The sequence below is a fragment of the Acipenser ruthenus genome, chromosome 1 (assembly GCF_902713425.1).
Source record: "Acipenser ruthenus chromosome 1, fAciRut3.2 maternal haplotype, whole genome shotgun sequence".
Taxonomy (NCBI): Eukaryota; Metazoa; Chordata; class Actinopteri; order Acipenseriformes; family Acipenseridae; genus Acipenser; species Acipenser ruthenus.
Genome location: NC_081189.1, coordinates 64,199,831 through 64,214,222, shown reverse-complemented (window position 1 = coordinate 64,214,222; position 14,392 = coordinate 64,199,831). Strand labels below are relative to the sequence as shown.

General features: G+C 39.0%; 1 protein-coding gene across 16 annotated transcripts in view; it reads left to right on the top strand.

Annotated features, from left to right (window-relative positions):
• LOC117421382 (teneurin-3-like) overlaps nucleotides 1–14,392 on the top strand; it is a 932,247-nt gene that overhangs the window by 728,308 nt on the left and 189,547 nt on the right. For all 16 annotated transcript variants that reach the window (XM_059027478.1, XM_059027514.1, XM_034035713.3 and 13 more), the window contains 2 exons: nucleotides 348–647; nucleotides 10,651–10,926. In XM_059027478.1, the coding sequence (XP_058883461.1) occupies nucleotides 419–647; nucleotides 10,651–10,926 (505 nt within the window). In that variant the 5' untranslated portion in view covers nucleotides 348–418. The remainder of the gene's footprint in view (nucleotides 1–347; nucleotides 648–10,650; nucleotides 10,927–14,392) is intronic.

Genomic DNA, 14,392 nt, shown 5'->3' with positions numbered 1-14,392 from the left:
TAGATTATTATTTTGTACTGCTCCTTTATTTTATTCAATGCATTTACTTATCTGAATATAACAGGTCAACTGTTTTTTTTTTTTTGTTTTTTTTTTGGTGTGATAGTATTTTTGTGTTATTGTGGTTGTAATTGTGTTTATTGTATCTAGTCAAGTTATAAACTGTGATGTACCACAGTGAGGGCTAGTAATCAATTAAGATTTGCATTTTCACATCCATCTTCTAAATCAGGAGTTCATGCATGCAACTCTTTGCACATAAGACTCCACGGGGGATTTGTGAATCCTTGAAGATTAAGTGCTCAGATTAGTCTTATCTGACCGCTGTCTGCTTTCTGTTTGACCAGGTAGACCTAAGCTGAATGTGGAGTGGAGTTTCCAGTGAGCTAGACTGCTGTGGACACAGAATGCCTCAAGTATGGATGTGAAAGAACGCAGGCCTTACTGCTCGCTGACAAAGAGCAGACGAGACAAAGACCGCCGTTACACTGACTCTGTGGATAGTGAGGGGTGTCGAGTGCCTACCCAAAAATCTTACAGCTCCAGCGAGACCCTCAAAGCTTTTGATCATGACTCTTCAAGGCTGCTGTACGGAAACCGAGTGAAAGAAATGGTTCACATGGAGGCAGAGGAGTATACCCGACAAGGTGAGTGGTAGCAGATAGTTTGTTTCCTTTTTGGACTGTGAGGCTGCAGTCCACATTGTTAATTGTGTACTGAGCTATGTTATTAAATGTGTTATTTCACTTTTGGATTTAAGTCTCCTTTAACACTCAACAGTTTAGTTGCTTAATACATTATGTGTTATATTATCAGAAGAATTATTAAACAATGCAATGACCAAACTTGTAAATGAACTATTTTTCAAAGGATTATTGAAGGATTTGTTTACTGAGATCAAGTTTAACCCAGTGGTACGAGAACCCCATCAGAGATTTAAAAAAAACCAAAAAAACCCAATTACAATGAGTAAGAAACTGTAATACTACTTAAATCCAGTAAATGAAACCTGGTTTGGTAACTTCTTTTTTTTTGTTCTTCCTTCTTGAAGAAATATTGATAATAACGGATAATACATAATAGATCCAATAGTCACATGATTGTTTTAGGAAACAGGGAATACAAGCAAGTAGTAACACATCAAATTAAGTAGCTTAAAATTGTTAATAAATCTTATTAATTTAGAACCAACTATAAGTCATATTTAATAAGTAAATAATAGATAATGTGGTAATGGTGTAATTATTGGGGTTATATTAAAACTATTTCTAAAACATATTTGTTATGCATTCAAACTTAGTAGTATGATTAAAATTACATGCATATTTCACATATAGAAAGTTAGTTGCATATAGGTAATTACAGTTATTAATTGTTATCATACGACCAGTAATAATACATATTTGATAAAAAAAAAATGCAGACTTAACGTAATTATCTTATCATGACAAATTCTATGAATGTTAATTAGTATTCATTTAAAATTAATAGAATTTTAATTAAACAGCAGTCACTATCTTATTGTACGGTAATTGCATGCAAGTCATTTTTTTCTTTTTTTTTTCTTAGGGGACTTTACATAACTTAATCAGTAACAAATATAATGCAAATCGTTTTAACCTTTACTGAGAATGTATGTAATAATAATACTGGCAAAAACACAATTCAGTGAACATGATTTTATTGTAATATTAATAGAAGAGGCTCACATTTATTTTCCTGTAAGCGTTCTAAGCTTATTGTTCAATACAACGAGTATGACTAATAATAATAATAATAATAATAATAATACAGTTTCTGCTGTATTCTTCAGTTAACTCTTGGACAGTTCCAGCTTTTTAAATATGTGTACCAAGTCTAGAACTATACAAGATCAATTCCCTACCGTAGGTATTTTACATTTCTGTATACCACTTAACATTTTGGAATTTTTCAGCCAATATAAATACTTTTCTTCCCAGCTCTTGGAATATGGAATCTGTTAATCACATTGACAGCATGCTGGAAAACTAATATAGACGTTTTCCTTGTTAAAGAAACTTAAAGAAACTTAACAAAAAGAAAAAAAAGAAAAAAAATATTATGGAGTATAAGTAGGGCTTCTGATTTTCGGTTATTATTTGAGTTATATGTAAATTGTTTTTTTCGGGGCTTTCACTTTTTATATACTGTATGAAATTATTGTTTTCGGTTACTTTCAGTAACTTGCGCACTTCAATTGTACCTTCTTTCCTTTGCTGTCTTCCACAACTAAATCCTTATGGTCATGGGCATATTCTTCTGGGGTTTTGTGTGTTTAGGCATTTTTTTTACATTTCGCCACAATTTGTAATTCTGTTTTAAATTCCACAAGTGTGTAAATACTACCTATAGTACTGTAATATAGCTTTAAATCTCGCAAGCAAGAACATCTCGTTTTAAATCTTGCAAGTGTGTTACAATCCCAAAATAGAAATGTAGGAATTTGCTGCCACACAGTAGGGTGGGTTTAAAGTATTCAGAATGAATCAATGCGAGGTACAAATCAGGAAGGAGGGACACTGCCCAGCTGCAATGGGAAATGTGTTTTTTTTAATAAGTATTTTATTAATTTTTTTTCACGGGAATAGGGGTCAAGTCAACGTGAATCGAGTAACCATTTCCAGCGTTTTTCCGGTGTTTATTGGATATACAATTTTTTATTTGTATCGGTGTTGATTCAAAAAAGCAACAAAAATGGTTAAAATGAAAGAGTACAGCAACAATCTCAAAATGGCAGTGATACAACTAAACGAAAAAGGTGAAACTACCAGAAAAATAGCAGAAAGATTTGGTTTACCGAAAAGCACTGTGTGGGCTATTATTGACAAACACAGGAGAAAAGGAACTACTGCAACTCGCTCTAGGTGTGGAAGACCAATAAATATTTCTGCAAAATCTGGAAGAAGAATCATTTGAGCAGTTTGGCAAAATACTTGGATTACTGCAAAAGATTTGACACAAGAATTGAGAGAAGATGGTCAAGAAATTCACGAGCGAACAATTCAACGATACCTTAACAAGATGAATGTCCATGGGTGAAAATCAAGATGCAAACCTTTGTTAAAAACAATACACAAAAGAAAGAAAACTTTTTTCACCAAGAAAGCAACAATATGTTTGGAGAAAGAGAGGAGAAGAATTTAAAGAAAAGTTAATCATACCCAGTGTTAAACATGGTGGAGGTTGTGTGATGGTATGGGCTTGTTTTTCTTTCTGAGGCACTGATGACCTTTGTATTGTAGAAGGATCAATGAATGCTACAAAATATCAAGACATTCTGCACTCTCATTAAGGCTTATTGGACAGAAGTTTGTATTCCAGCAGGACAATGACCCTAAGCATTCTGCGAAGTCTACAAAGGAAAGGAATTTCTGAAAAAAAGGAAGATTACAGTTATGGATTGGCCATCTCAGTCCCCAGACTTGAATCACATCGAGATGTTGTAGATTGACTTGAAGGCTGCTGTTGATAAAAGGAAACCAAAATCGATTGCAGAACTCAAAGCTGTATGTGTTGAAGAATGGGCAAAAATATCTCTGGAAAGATGCCAGGAACTGGTTTCAAAATACAAAAAAAGACTGCAAGCTGTAAAGGAAGCAAAGGGTGGGCACACAAAATACTAATGTAAGGGTGCCCAAGGGTGCCGGCACTACAGAGGTGTTTCAGTCCATTTAATCAGACACGAGGTGCCTCGTCCCAGGAAACGTTAAATAGGAAACACTTCTTAGATGTTGCCACCGCCAAAGAGGACAGACAGCAACTCCCGCTAAATAAGTCATACGTTATTCATTAAAACAAGGTAAAAACCATTACTCTGACATGTTCTGACATGTTGTCTTCATCAGAGCGTATTGAAAGCAGGACTCATTAGATATATCAAATTCACCCGGTACTCATTGTCATTTATCATTGTATCTGATTACTAGAAATAGTAATCTAGCGATCAATGCATTCAATTCACATTCCAGATACTTAACAATCTGCTATATATAGTAGTGGCAGTGTATCTGGTCCGCAGCAGGAAGAAATGGAGACAGCACAACAACCGATTCGGAGTGTACCATCAAAACTGGTATGTAGGGAATCGGATACTGATTTTTTTGTTTTTACTGCCTATTCAATAGAAAGACTAATTTGATTTCCGATTGAAAATAGATCGCTTCATTGGTGCCCAGTCACCTAAATTAGAACGGTCAGGCTCTGGACTCTTGACCGGAAGGTCGTGGGTTCAATCCCAGGTGGGGGACACTGCTGCTGTACCCTTGAGCAAGGTACTTTACCTAGATTGCTCCAGTAAAAACCTAACTGTATAAATGGGTAATTGTATGTCAAAATAATGTGATATCTTGTAACAGTTGTAAGTCACCCTAGATAAGGGAGTCTGCTAAGAAATAAATAATAATAATAATACAGTTTAAAGCAGTGAAAACTGCTATTTTTATTGAACGCGTTTGCACAGCAGGCAAATGGACACTCTCTTATTAAATGGTTTTGCTCAGATAGACAGCTCCAGGACCCACAGCTACATGAAAACCACAACACGACCCGAGCTGCACGCAGGCAGCTCCTAAATAGCGATACCCCCTAAAGCCCTATTGGCTCTCACACACAGAGGTACATTTACATACACACGGTCCAATCGCTCAGACCTTCGGTCCCACGCAAACAGCTGGTTGGTGGAACCAAGCACATATCAAAGTGCAGCCAACACAGACCCCATCTACATACAGCTGCACTGTGCGCGTGACACCCCAGGCAGCGCGCCAGCACTGCCTAGACACAAAATGCGCAATTGAACAAGAACTGTTGAATATTTATTTTCGTTTCATACAGTATTAAATGTCATTGTTTGTATGATAGGGAAAAATAAATAAATAAATAAATTTCAAGATAAATAAATAAATAAATACATAAATGTCTATGTATTCATTTATGTATTCATTTATTTTAATATTTATATTCATGTATTTATTTATTTATGGTTTACTTTTACCACAGATATGTAGACTATCCTTCAGCGCCAGTTCTCAGAAATTATGTTCCTTTTTGTCCAGCGGGGACAACAAATAGCGTTACTCTCATCGACCAGTATAGAGAGAGGAAACCGTACTTCCTTGTGCCAATAGGGACTACAATGAGTATTACACTCACAGCAAACCAAAAATTTTCAGAGCTCAAGATCAAAATCTCAGAATGAGGATTATGAAGATGAATGATGGCTCAAGTAGGGGGGACATGCTGTTCCTGGAGGCGAGGAAAGGAGCCGGTGCCATCTCTGGCGCCAGAGAGGGAGGTGCTGCCTGCCCGAGTGCCAGAGAGGGAGCCACTGTCATCCTAAGAGCCAAAGGGGGAGGAGCCTGCCGTCTCCAGTGTAAAAGGGGGAGGGGTCGCTGTTGTCTCCAGAGCCGGAAGGGGAGGGGCTTCCCCCTGCTCCAGAGTCAGCAGGGCAACTGCCGGCTGCTGAGGGAAGTACAGGGAAAGCCAGCCACACGTCCTTGTCCAGAGTGCCCCTGCGGCACCCCCAGCACTGCCGGAGCGCCCCACTCTGCGGGCAGCATTGCTACTGCCAGAGTGTCCTGGGCTGCTGCCAGCATTGCCACTGCTGGAGCGCTCAGTGTAGCCACTGCCGGAGCGCGCAGCGTTGCCACTGCCGGAGCGCGCAGCGTTGCCACTGCCGGAGCACGCAGCGTTGCCACTGCCGGAGCACTCAGCATAGCCACTGCCGGAGTGCTCAGCATAGCCATTGCCAGAGCGCGCAGCGTTGCCACTGCCGGAGTGCTCAGCATAGCCACTGCCAGAGCACGCAGCGTTGCCACTGCCGGAGTGCTCAGCGTTGCCACTGCCGGAGTGCTCAGCGTTGCCACTGCCGGAGTGCTCAGCATAGCCACTGCCGGAGTGCTCAGCATAGCCACTGCCGGAGTGCTCAGCGTTGCCACTGCCGGAGTGCTCAGCGTTGCCACTGCCGGAGTGCTCAGCGTTGCCACTGCCGGAGTGCTCAGCGTTGCCACTGCCGGAGTGCTCAGCATAGCCACTGCCGGAGTGCTCAGCGTTGCCACTGCCGGAGTGCTCAGCATAGCCACTGCCGGAGTGCTCAGCGTTGCCACTGCCGGAGTGCTCAGCATAGCCATTGCCAGAGCGCGCAGCGTTGCCACTGCCGGAGTGCTCAGCATAGCCACTGCCAGAGCACGCAGCGTTGCCACTGCCGGAGTGCTCAGCATAGCCACTGCCGGAGTGCTCAGCGTTGCCACTGCCGGAGCGCGCAGTGTTGCCACTGCCGGAGTGCTCAGCATAGCCACTGCCGGAGTGCTCAGCGTTGCCACTGCCGGAGCGCGCAGTGTTGCCACTGCCGGAGTGCTCAGCATAGCCACTGCCGGAGCGCTCAGCATAGCCACTGCCGGAGTGCTCAGCATAGCCACTGCCGGAGCGCTCAGCATAGCCACCCTCTGTAAAGGAGCCCCTACGGGGCAAAAGTACCTCGGGAGGGTAGAAAGGGGGAGGGGGTTAAACAGGCACCCCCTCTCAGAAGCCCAGGGGTCACAAAAGGGGTTATCGAAATATGCATTTTAGTTACAAATTCAAGGCACAGCCATGGGCTCTGCTTTTGCTCCAAACTATGCAAATTTATATATGGGCTATTGGGAAACACCTATATATTAATGACACTGCTTCTAACCCACTCCTACAGGATGGGCAGCAGTGTGGAGTAGTGGTTAGGGCTCTGGACTCTTGACCGGAGGGTTGTGGGTTCAATCCCCAGTGGGGGACACTGCTGTTGTACCCTTGAGCAAGGTACTTTACCTAGATTGCTCCAGTAAAAACCCAACTGTATAAATGGGTAATTGTATGTAAAATAATGTGATATCTGTATAATGTGAAATATTGTATAATGTGATATCTTGTAACAATTGTAAGTCGCCCTGGATAAGGGCGTCTGCTAAGAAATAAATAATAATAAATAATAATAATAATAATGTTTTATTTTGGAAAAGATATATTGATGATATGTTATTAATATGGATGTATTTGAGACTGATCTATTTTTGTTTAGAGATGACATAAACAATACCAATTCGAACTTAAAATCAGCTATGGAATATAGTCAGACTAAGATATATTTTCTAGATTTGTTAATTTCAGTAAATGTTCTTTTAATAAATCTATTTTTCTTAAATCAACAGATAGAAATACAATGCAGTTAGTGACCATCCAAAACATTTGATCAAAAATATACCATATGGTCAATGTGTACATCTAAAAAGAATATGCAGTGACACGTCTGACTTTAAAATTAAAGCTAAAGACATGCAAGCTTGCTTTCGATCTAGGAGTTATAATTAGAACTTAACTGAAACCACTTTTAGTAGAACTGAAATGAAAGAACGCAGTGAGCTTGTAGAAACTATAAAGATTCAGGATTCGACTACACAAGAAAGATTTACTTTTGTCACTGTAATTATATATCCAATGACATTAAAAGAATGATCTTGAAACATTGGACAATATTGGAAAGTGATCCTCAACTTGGCCTTTTGTTACCTCTTCACCTAGATTTAGTTTTAGACGTGGTCGGAATATTAAGGATGCATTATTCACTTCTATTTATAAATCAATACCATCTAATGACAATTAGCTTACTAAAACAGCACAGCTTTCGGTGTGGAGGATGTGTTAATTGTTCTAACACGCACAGTACCAAATATTTTAATCATCCACACACTGGTCATAAATACATGATACAAGGTTTTATCAATTGTAATATAACCCATGTGGTATATATGGTTAAATGTCCTTGTGGCTTAGTTTATGTAGGACTGTGACAGGGTAGCGTCACAGCCAAGCTGTTACCAGCAGGGAGACAGACTCAGAGACAAGAAAGCTGACGTTTTAAGCGCAGTACAATAAACCAACAAACAAAACACATCAACAAAACAAATGGCACAAGGGCCAAAACAAAATGTCTACAAAACTCACGGACATAAACAAAGAACAGCTTGCCTGTAAGCTTCCCGAGAGCTGCGTTGTCCTCCGACGTTGTAGCTCTTGGGTGGCTGCATGGTGAGTCCGCAGTGTGAAAAAAAGTGGTCGGCTGACGGCACACGCTTCGGAGGACAGCGTGTGTTCGTCTTCGCCCTCCCGAGTCAGCGCAGGGGTGGTAGCGGTGAGCTGAGCCTAAAAATAACTGGCCATTCCAAATTGGGGAGAAAATAATAAACAATAATTGGCAACGACTAAATTAAAAAAAAAAAAAAAAAAAACATTGTAAATTAATATTTTCTGTTTGTCGTATGGAAAGCAAACTGACTGCTCTTAACAATATAAATCGATATATAAATTCTATATCGATTGACAGTAAACTGGCAAGTTCATCACCAGAATCGGGAAGTAATATCCCTACAGACCACATAGAGAACAAAAAAGAAAAAAAATAAGTTTGTTAAATAACTTAAATTTCCCTGAGTGCTTCTTCCCTGTGCTGGGTATTATTGCTTAATTCCACTGATTGGAAAAGTTTAATTGCATAACCAGTGGGATTCAATGTAATCCAACCTAAACACCATTAATTCAGCAGAGGGTTTTTTGGATGTTGTTTTTCCTTTAAAATAAGTGGTTTTTTTTTCATTGAAATGTATCATTTACTGTAGTTTCCAAGTTTTGTTGCAGAACACGCATTGTAGCTTCATGTGCCCAGAACAATCACAACAGGCATACTGGCATCTACTGCGGTGGCTAGGAGTGTCAATTTGATGTTCTGTGTGCATACAGGTTTAATATAAATATTTCAGGCTCCGGAAACAAAAAAAACCCCAGACATTTGATAGGGCCAGAGTTTGATTAAGACTCAAGAAAGGGATTGCTGTTTATGTTTTGCAAATATCTTCCATTCTTTATCGTGCTGTCATTGTGCATAGTCATTGACTGACTGTGCTTTTCTCAGGTGTTAATTCTACGTATATAGGTAACCAATGCGGTTTGACTTGTGGCTAATTGTAGCAGATCATTTTCATAATTTAAGAAAGGTCCTTTGTCAGTGTTTGTAGTTTTTTACTTAGATAGACATATCTGCTGCAGCTGGCAGCAGTAAACTCATTTAAGCATATAAACACATTGCAGGAGTCAGCTTAGAAATAATATTTGCTTTAGATATTGAGGCATGAACTTTTACCAGGTAAACTGGCGCTAGGATTTACAGAGCCCTGGTGCAAGACTGTGAAGTAACGCCCCCACCCCCCCACCCCACTCCCAAAAATAAAAAAACAGTGCTTAACAGCTGCAGCACATCCTAAAGAAATCCTTTTGAAAAACAAATACATGACCAGCAAAATTTGAAATCGGTCAACAACATAGTTTTTTTTTTTTTTTTTTTTATTGTCCAACAAAACATATTCTGATGTTATTTGATGACTGTGAACAAGACAGTAATCAATCAATCAAGTAACAGTATATCCAAACATGTTCATAAATCAATTATGTAACAAGATTAATCTATTTGATTAATAACTTGATTTGGTTAATATTGAAACATAGTAATAGCTTTACATTAGTCTGTGCTAATAACCATTGTGTTAAAATTCATTTTCGTATTCATAATTACTGTTAGTCGCTGCTGCATTTTTACCGTATGTAGGGGTGCTTTGTTAATTTAGTTTGTCAGTTTATTAACGTTAGTTTTTCAGTTAGTTTATTATTCAAGTTTATTAGCATATGCTTGTCTATTGCTTTTCTCTTACTTGCTCTGTTCATTTCATATGTTGATGCATGTGTGTCATGACATAAGTAATTAATACATTTGTATTTATTGATTCATATCGTGATTGGCCTTGGCACATTGTGTCCGGTGGTCAACTCTGTCTTAGAGAACACTCTGCTTACTTCCAGAGGGGTGTTCTCTTAGGCAGTGACTACTGTATCAATAATTTGAAACGTGGCAGTAATTTGAAATCACATAAAGATAAAACATATTGAATGGAGGTCTCTAAACCCCTTGCACAGTATGCTTATTTTTTCCTATTTGGTCAAAGAACCTTGCCATGGCTACTTCCAGCAGATCTCAGGATTGCTTGGTACAGCCTTTACTAAAGTAGAAAGTTGCGCAAGATTGCGTCACAAACAGGTTTTTCACTGCTGAAGTCTCGTAAGCATAAGGTACAGTTTCTGGACATGTTTCCATGCAAGAGTTTTTGGTCAAATGTATGGCTTTTTAGCATGAGAAGTCGTTTCACCCACCCTTTAAAGTCATACCATGTTTTAGACGAGCACTTCCTATAGAGCATGGTAAGTGCGTGCTACGTCACATAAATCATGACTGTGGAGAGATAGTATCGACTTTCTAAGCTGCATGGAAACCTGGCCAATGTTCCCCTCCACCATTTTACCTGTCAGATTCTCCAACACCTGAATTGACTTGATAGTTACTTAAGTAGCTAACAAAACAGCACTGAGAGCTGATGATGTAGGAGAAGGGCCTTGAATTGTGGAAACAAAAGAAACCACTTAGCCGTAACAACCAGATGCCCTGATAAACAAAACTCAGGTGACTATATGAGAAAGAAACGTAAAATGTACTCAACTGTTTGCCTTGAGTGTGGGTTTAACAAAGCAATCTTTGGTTGTTTATTTTCCTTGAAACAGGGCAGAATTTTACCCTGAGGCAGCTGGGGATTTGTGAGCCAGCAACTCGAAGAGGATTGGCCTTTTGTGCAGAGATGGGCCTCCCGCACCGAGGGTACTCCGTGGGTGCAGGGTCAGATGCTGACACCGAAAACGAAGTGATGTCTCCCGAGCACGCCATGCGATTGTGGGGCCGAGGGGTCAAGTCGGGACGCAGTTCGTGTCTGTCAAGCCGCTCCAATTCAGCCCTTACTCTAACCGACACAGAACATGAAAACAAATCCGACAGTGAGAATGGTGAGTCGCTTTCACCCTTTCTTCTTTTATCGCAACTCTGTTCTTCTACACACTTTATCGGGAGAGAGTCCAAACATTTTGTAATGACAACGAATCAGTATTTAACATGGAACAGTTATGCCATACATGGAACGTTTATGATCCTGAATAACAATTTATTGTAAATGCAACATTGCCTAAATAGAGATCAATTTGACTTCTCTGAAGTTGTACTGACAGATAGTTAAAAAGGTGCTGCTGCAGTTAGGGGATTAATGAGCGTTTGATGGCTTTCCTGCATAGAAGAAAAGAGAGATCTATATGAGTCACCTGCATTGTTCTCTGTAGGGATGCAAAGTAAGTTGTTATAAAGTTATCCCTAGGGCTGGACTGTAATCAAAGATATCTTTGTAAATTCCACTTCAAGATGTCTGTAAGAAATTTCAGAATGCTAAAATGGATGAGTGAGCACATACAATGCTTTATTAACAGGGTTCAGTGGTTTGAAGTGCAAATTTGATCATGCATGAAACTTGTAGGGATGATGTGTGTGACTGAAATGGTAAAAAAAAAAAAAATAAATAAATAAAAAGAACTATACACTGTGCTTCAGGGAGTAAGTTACAGCTGAGTTTATATCACGTGTAATGTTTCTATTTTTTTTTAAAAAAAGCTTTTTGTTTATCGTAGACATTTCGTTAGAAAGAAAGCCCAGCAGATTTGGGGTATTGCTACAATGCGCTTGTTCAATTTAATCATATAGGTACAGTCCTTATAAAAATGGCTATTTTTTTAATGTTGTTTTTAAATAATTCCCAGGATAAATACTTCTAATGCTGTCATTTATACATATGTATTATAAGAGGTGTGACATGTCATTGGTATTTTTATTAAGAAAATGAATGCAAGGTTGGTTTTTTTTTGTAGTGTTATATTACCAGTGTGTTGCCTCTGGCTATTGACAGTAACACAACATGTTTTAAATATTTAGTATTTGTTATTAAAAAGAAACTACAAAAAAAATGCTACCACAGCTATATGACTGCTAATATTATAGTTCACATTTAATGCCCCATTATAGTAACACTTTCAAGGGTATTTTTGACAGACTATATATTTTCTTGGTTGGTAATGTATTCAATATTTGATTTACTTTTAGAAAAAAAAGCTATTATTGAATCCAGTTTAAGAATAAACCATTTGTCTATAAAAAAAAAAAAGTGTTAAAGTGGCCTCTTTGCAGAACGACAGTGCATGGAGAGGTGTACACAATAAAAATGATGACATGTGCTTTTAGTATTTACGTTTTTCTATTTTGTTTTGTCCTTGAAAAAAAAAAAACTCGTAGCAGTAACATTGTTTTAATTAATGGTTTTGAAAGCGAAAAAATGCTGAATCAGTCTTTTTAAAAATGTATCATTAGTATTTTAATAGATAGTTAGGAATTATGTTAAAGCACTCGGGATTTCAGGTGGTTGGTTGTCTAGGGAACCAATTTCAAAAATGTGTATGTCCTTTGAGGGCCAGTTTGTTCTATCTTTAATTACCGCTGCCAAACTAAATGTTCTTTTATTGCTGTTTTTTTTTTATCTTTTATCATTAGTTTGCTTATTTACGAAGAAAATAGTGTAGAGTTCTAATTATACTATTTTTCCAAGCAGTTTTTTTTTTTTTTTTTACTCCTCGAACATAACATAATCATCACAGTTTCCCAAAGGATAAAACCTTGGAGGAGGGTAAAACAGTAAATGTAATTGCAAGGGGAAAAAACACATCATTGCTCATTTTGGTTGATACATTGCATATTCACTATCATGTTCAAAGCCTGAGCACAAATAAATGAGGTCAACACAGATGAATGTGAGATCAGTACAGTAAATAACAAAACTATTACAGTAAGTTATGTGGATAAAATTGATATACCTGGTCAGTATGATTAATTCAAAATCTCTCTCTCTCTCTCTCTCTCTCTCTCTCTCTCTCTCTCTCTCTCTCTCTCTATATATATATATATATATATATATATATATATAATGAATAATCTGAACTTTGAAGCCAATTGAACGAGAACACATTTTTCGCTTCTCACTCATTATGAATTTACACTGTAACCAGCTGCACTTGGTAGTTGCGAATTAATGAATGAACAATCCGTTTTCAGCCAGGGCAGTCAAGTGAAATGACAGTATCGCGTTATCCACTAGTCTTTAATAGTTTTTATCCGTTTGGTACTGGTAATAACTAATACGTTTAGAGTTACGAGTAAAGAATGGTGTTGAATAAAAAATTGAAGAGGCCGATGCATATATTTTCTATGGAGAAAATATATCAGGATCAAGACTGTCTGTCACATTAAGCGAAAGTGTCGAGTTATCCACCAGTCGAGTTAACCGAGGTGGACTATATATATATATATATATGTGAGGCAAAGTGAGTGAACAGAAGAAAAATCTAAATCAAATCCATATTTGGTGTGACCACCCTTTGCCTTCAAAACAGCATCAATTCTTCTAGGTACACTTGCACAAAGTCAGGGATTTTGTAGGCATATAGTCAGGTGTATGATTAAACAATTATACCAAACAGGTGCTAATGATCATCAATTCAATATGTAGGTTGAAACACAATCATTAACTGAAACAGAAACAGCTGTGTAGGAGGAATAAAACTGGATGAGGAACAGCCAAACTCAGCTAACAAAGTGAGGTTGCTGAAGACAGTTTACTGTCAAAAGTCATACACCATGGCAAGACTGAGCACAGCAACAAGACACAAGGCAGTTATACTGCATCAGCAAGGTCTCTCCCAGGAAGAAATTTCAAGGCAGACAGGGGTTTCCAGATGTGCTGTCCAAGCTCTTTTGAAGAAGCACAAAGAAACGGGCAACGTTGAGGACCGTAGACGCAGTGGTCGGCCAAGGAAACTTACTGCAGCAGATGAAAGACACATCATGCTTACTTCCCTTCGCAATCGGAAGATGTCCAGCAGTGCCATCAGCTCAGAATTGGCAGAAAACAGTGGGACCCTGGTACACCCATCTACTGTCCGGAGAAGTCTGGTCAGAAGTGGCCTTCATGGAAGACTTGCGGCCAAGAAGCCATACCTCTGACGTGGAAACAAGGCCAAGCGACTCAACTATGCACGAAAACACAGGAACTGGGGTGCAGAAAAATGGCAGCAGGTGCTCTGGACTGATGAGTCAAAATTTGAGCAGAAGGCAGTTTGTTCGCCGAAGGGCTGGAGAGCGGTACACGAATGAGTGTCTGCAGGCAACAGTGAAGCATGGTGGAGGTTCCTTGCAAGTTGGGGGCTGCATTTCTGCAAATGGAGTTGGGGATTTGGTCAGAATTAATGGTCTCCTCAATGCTGAGAAGTACAGGCAGATACTTATTCATCATGCAGTACCATCAGGGAGGCATCTGATTGGCCCCAAATTTATTCTGCAGCATGACAACGACCCCAAACATACAGCGAAAGTCATTAAGAA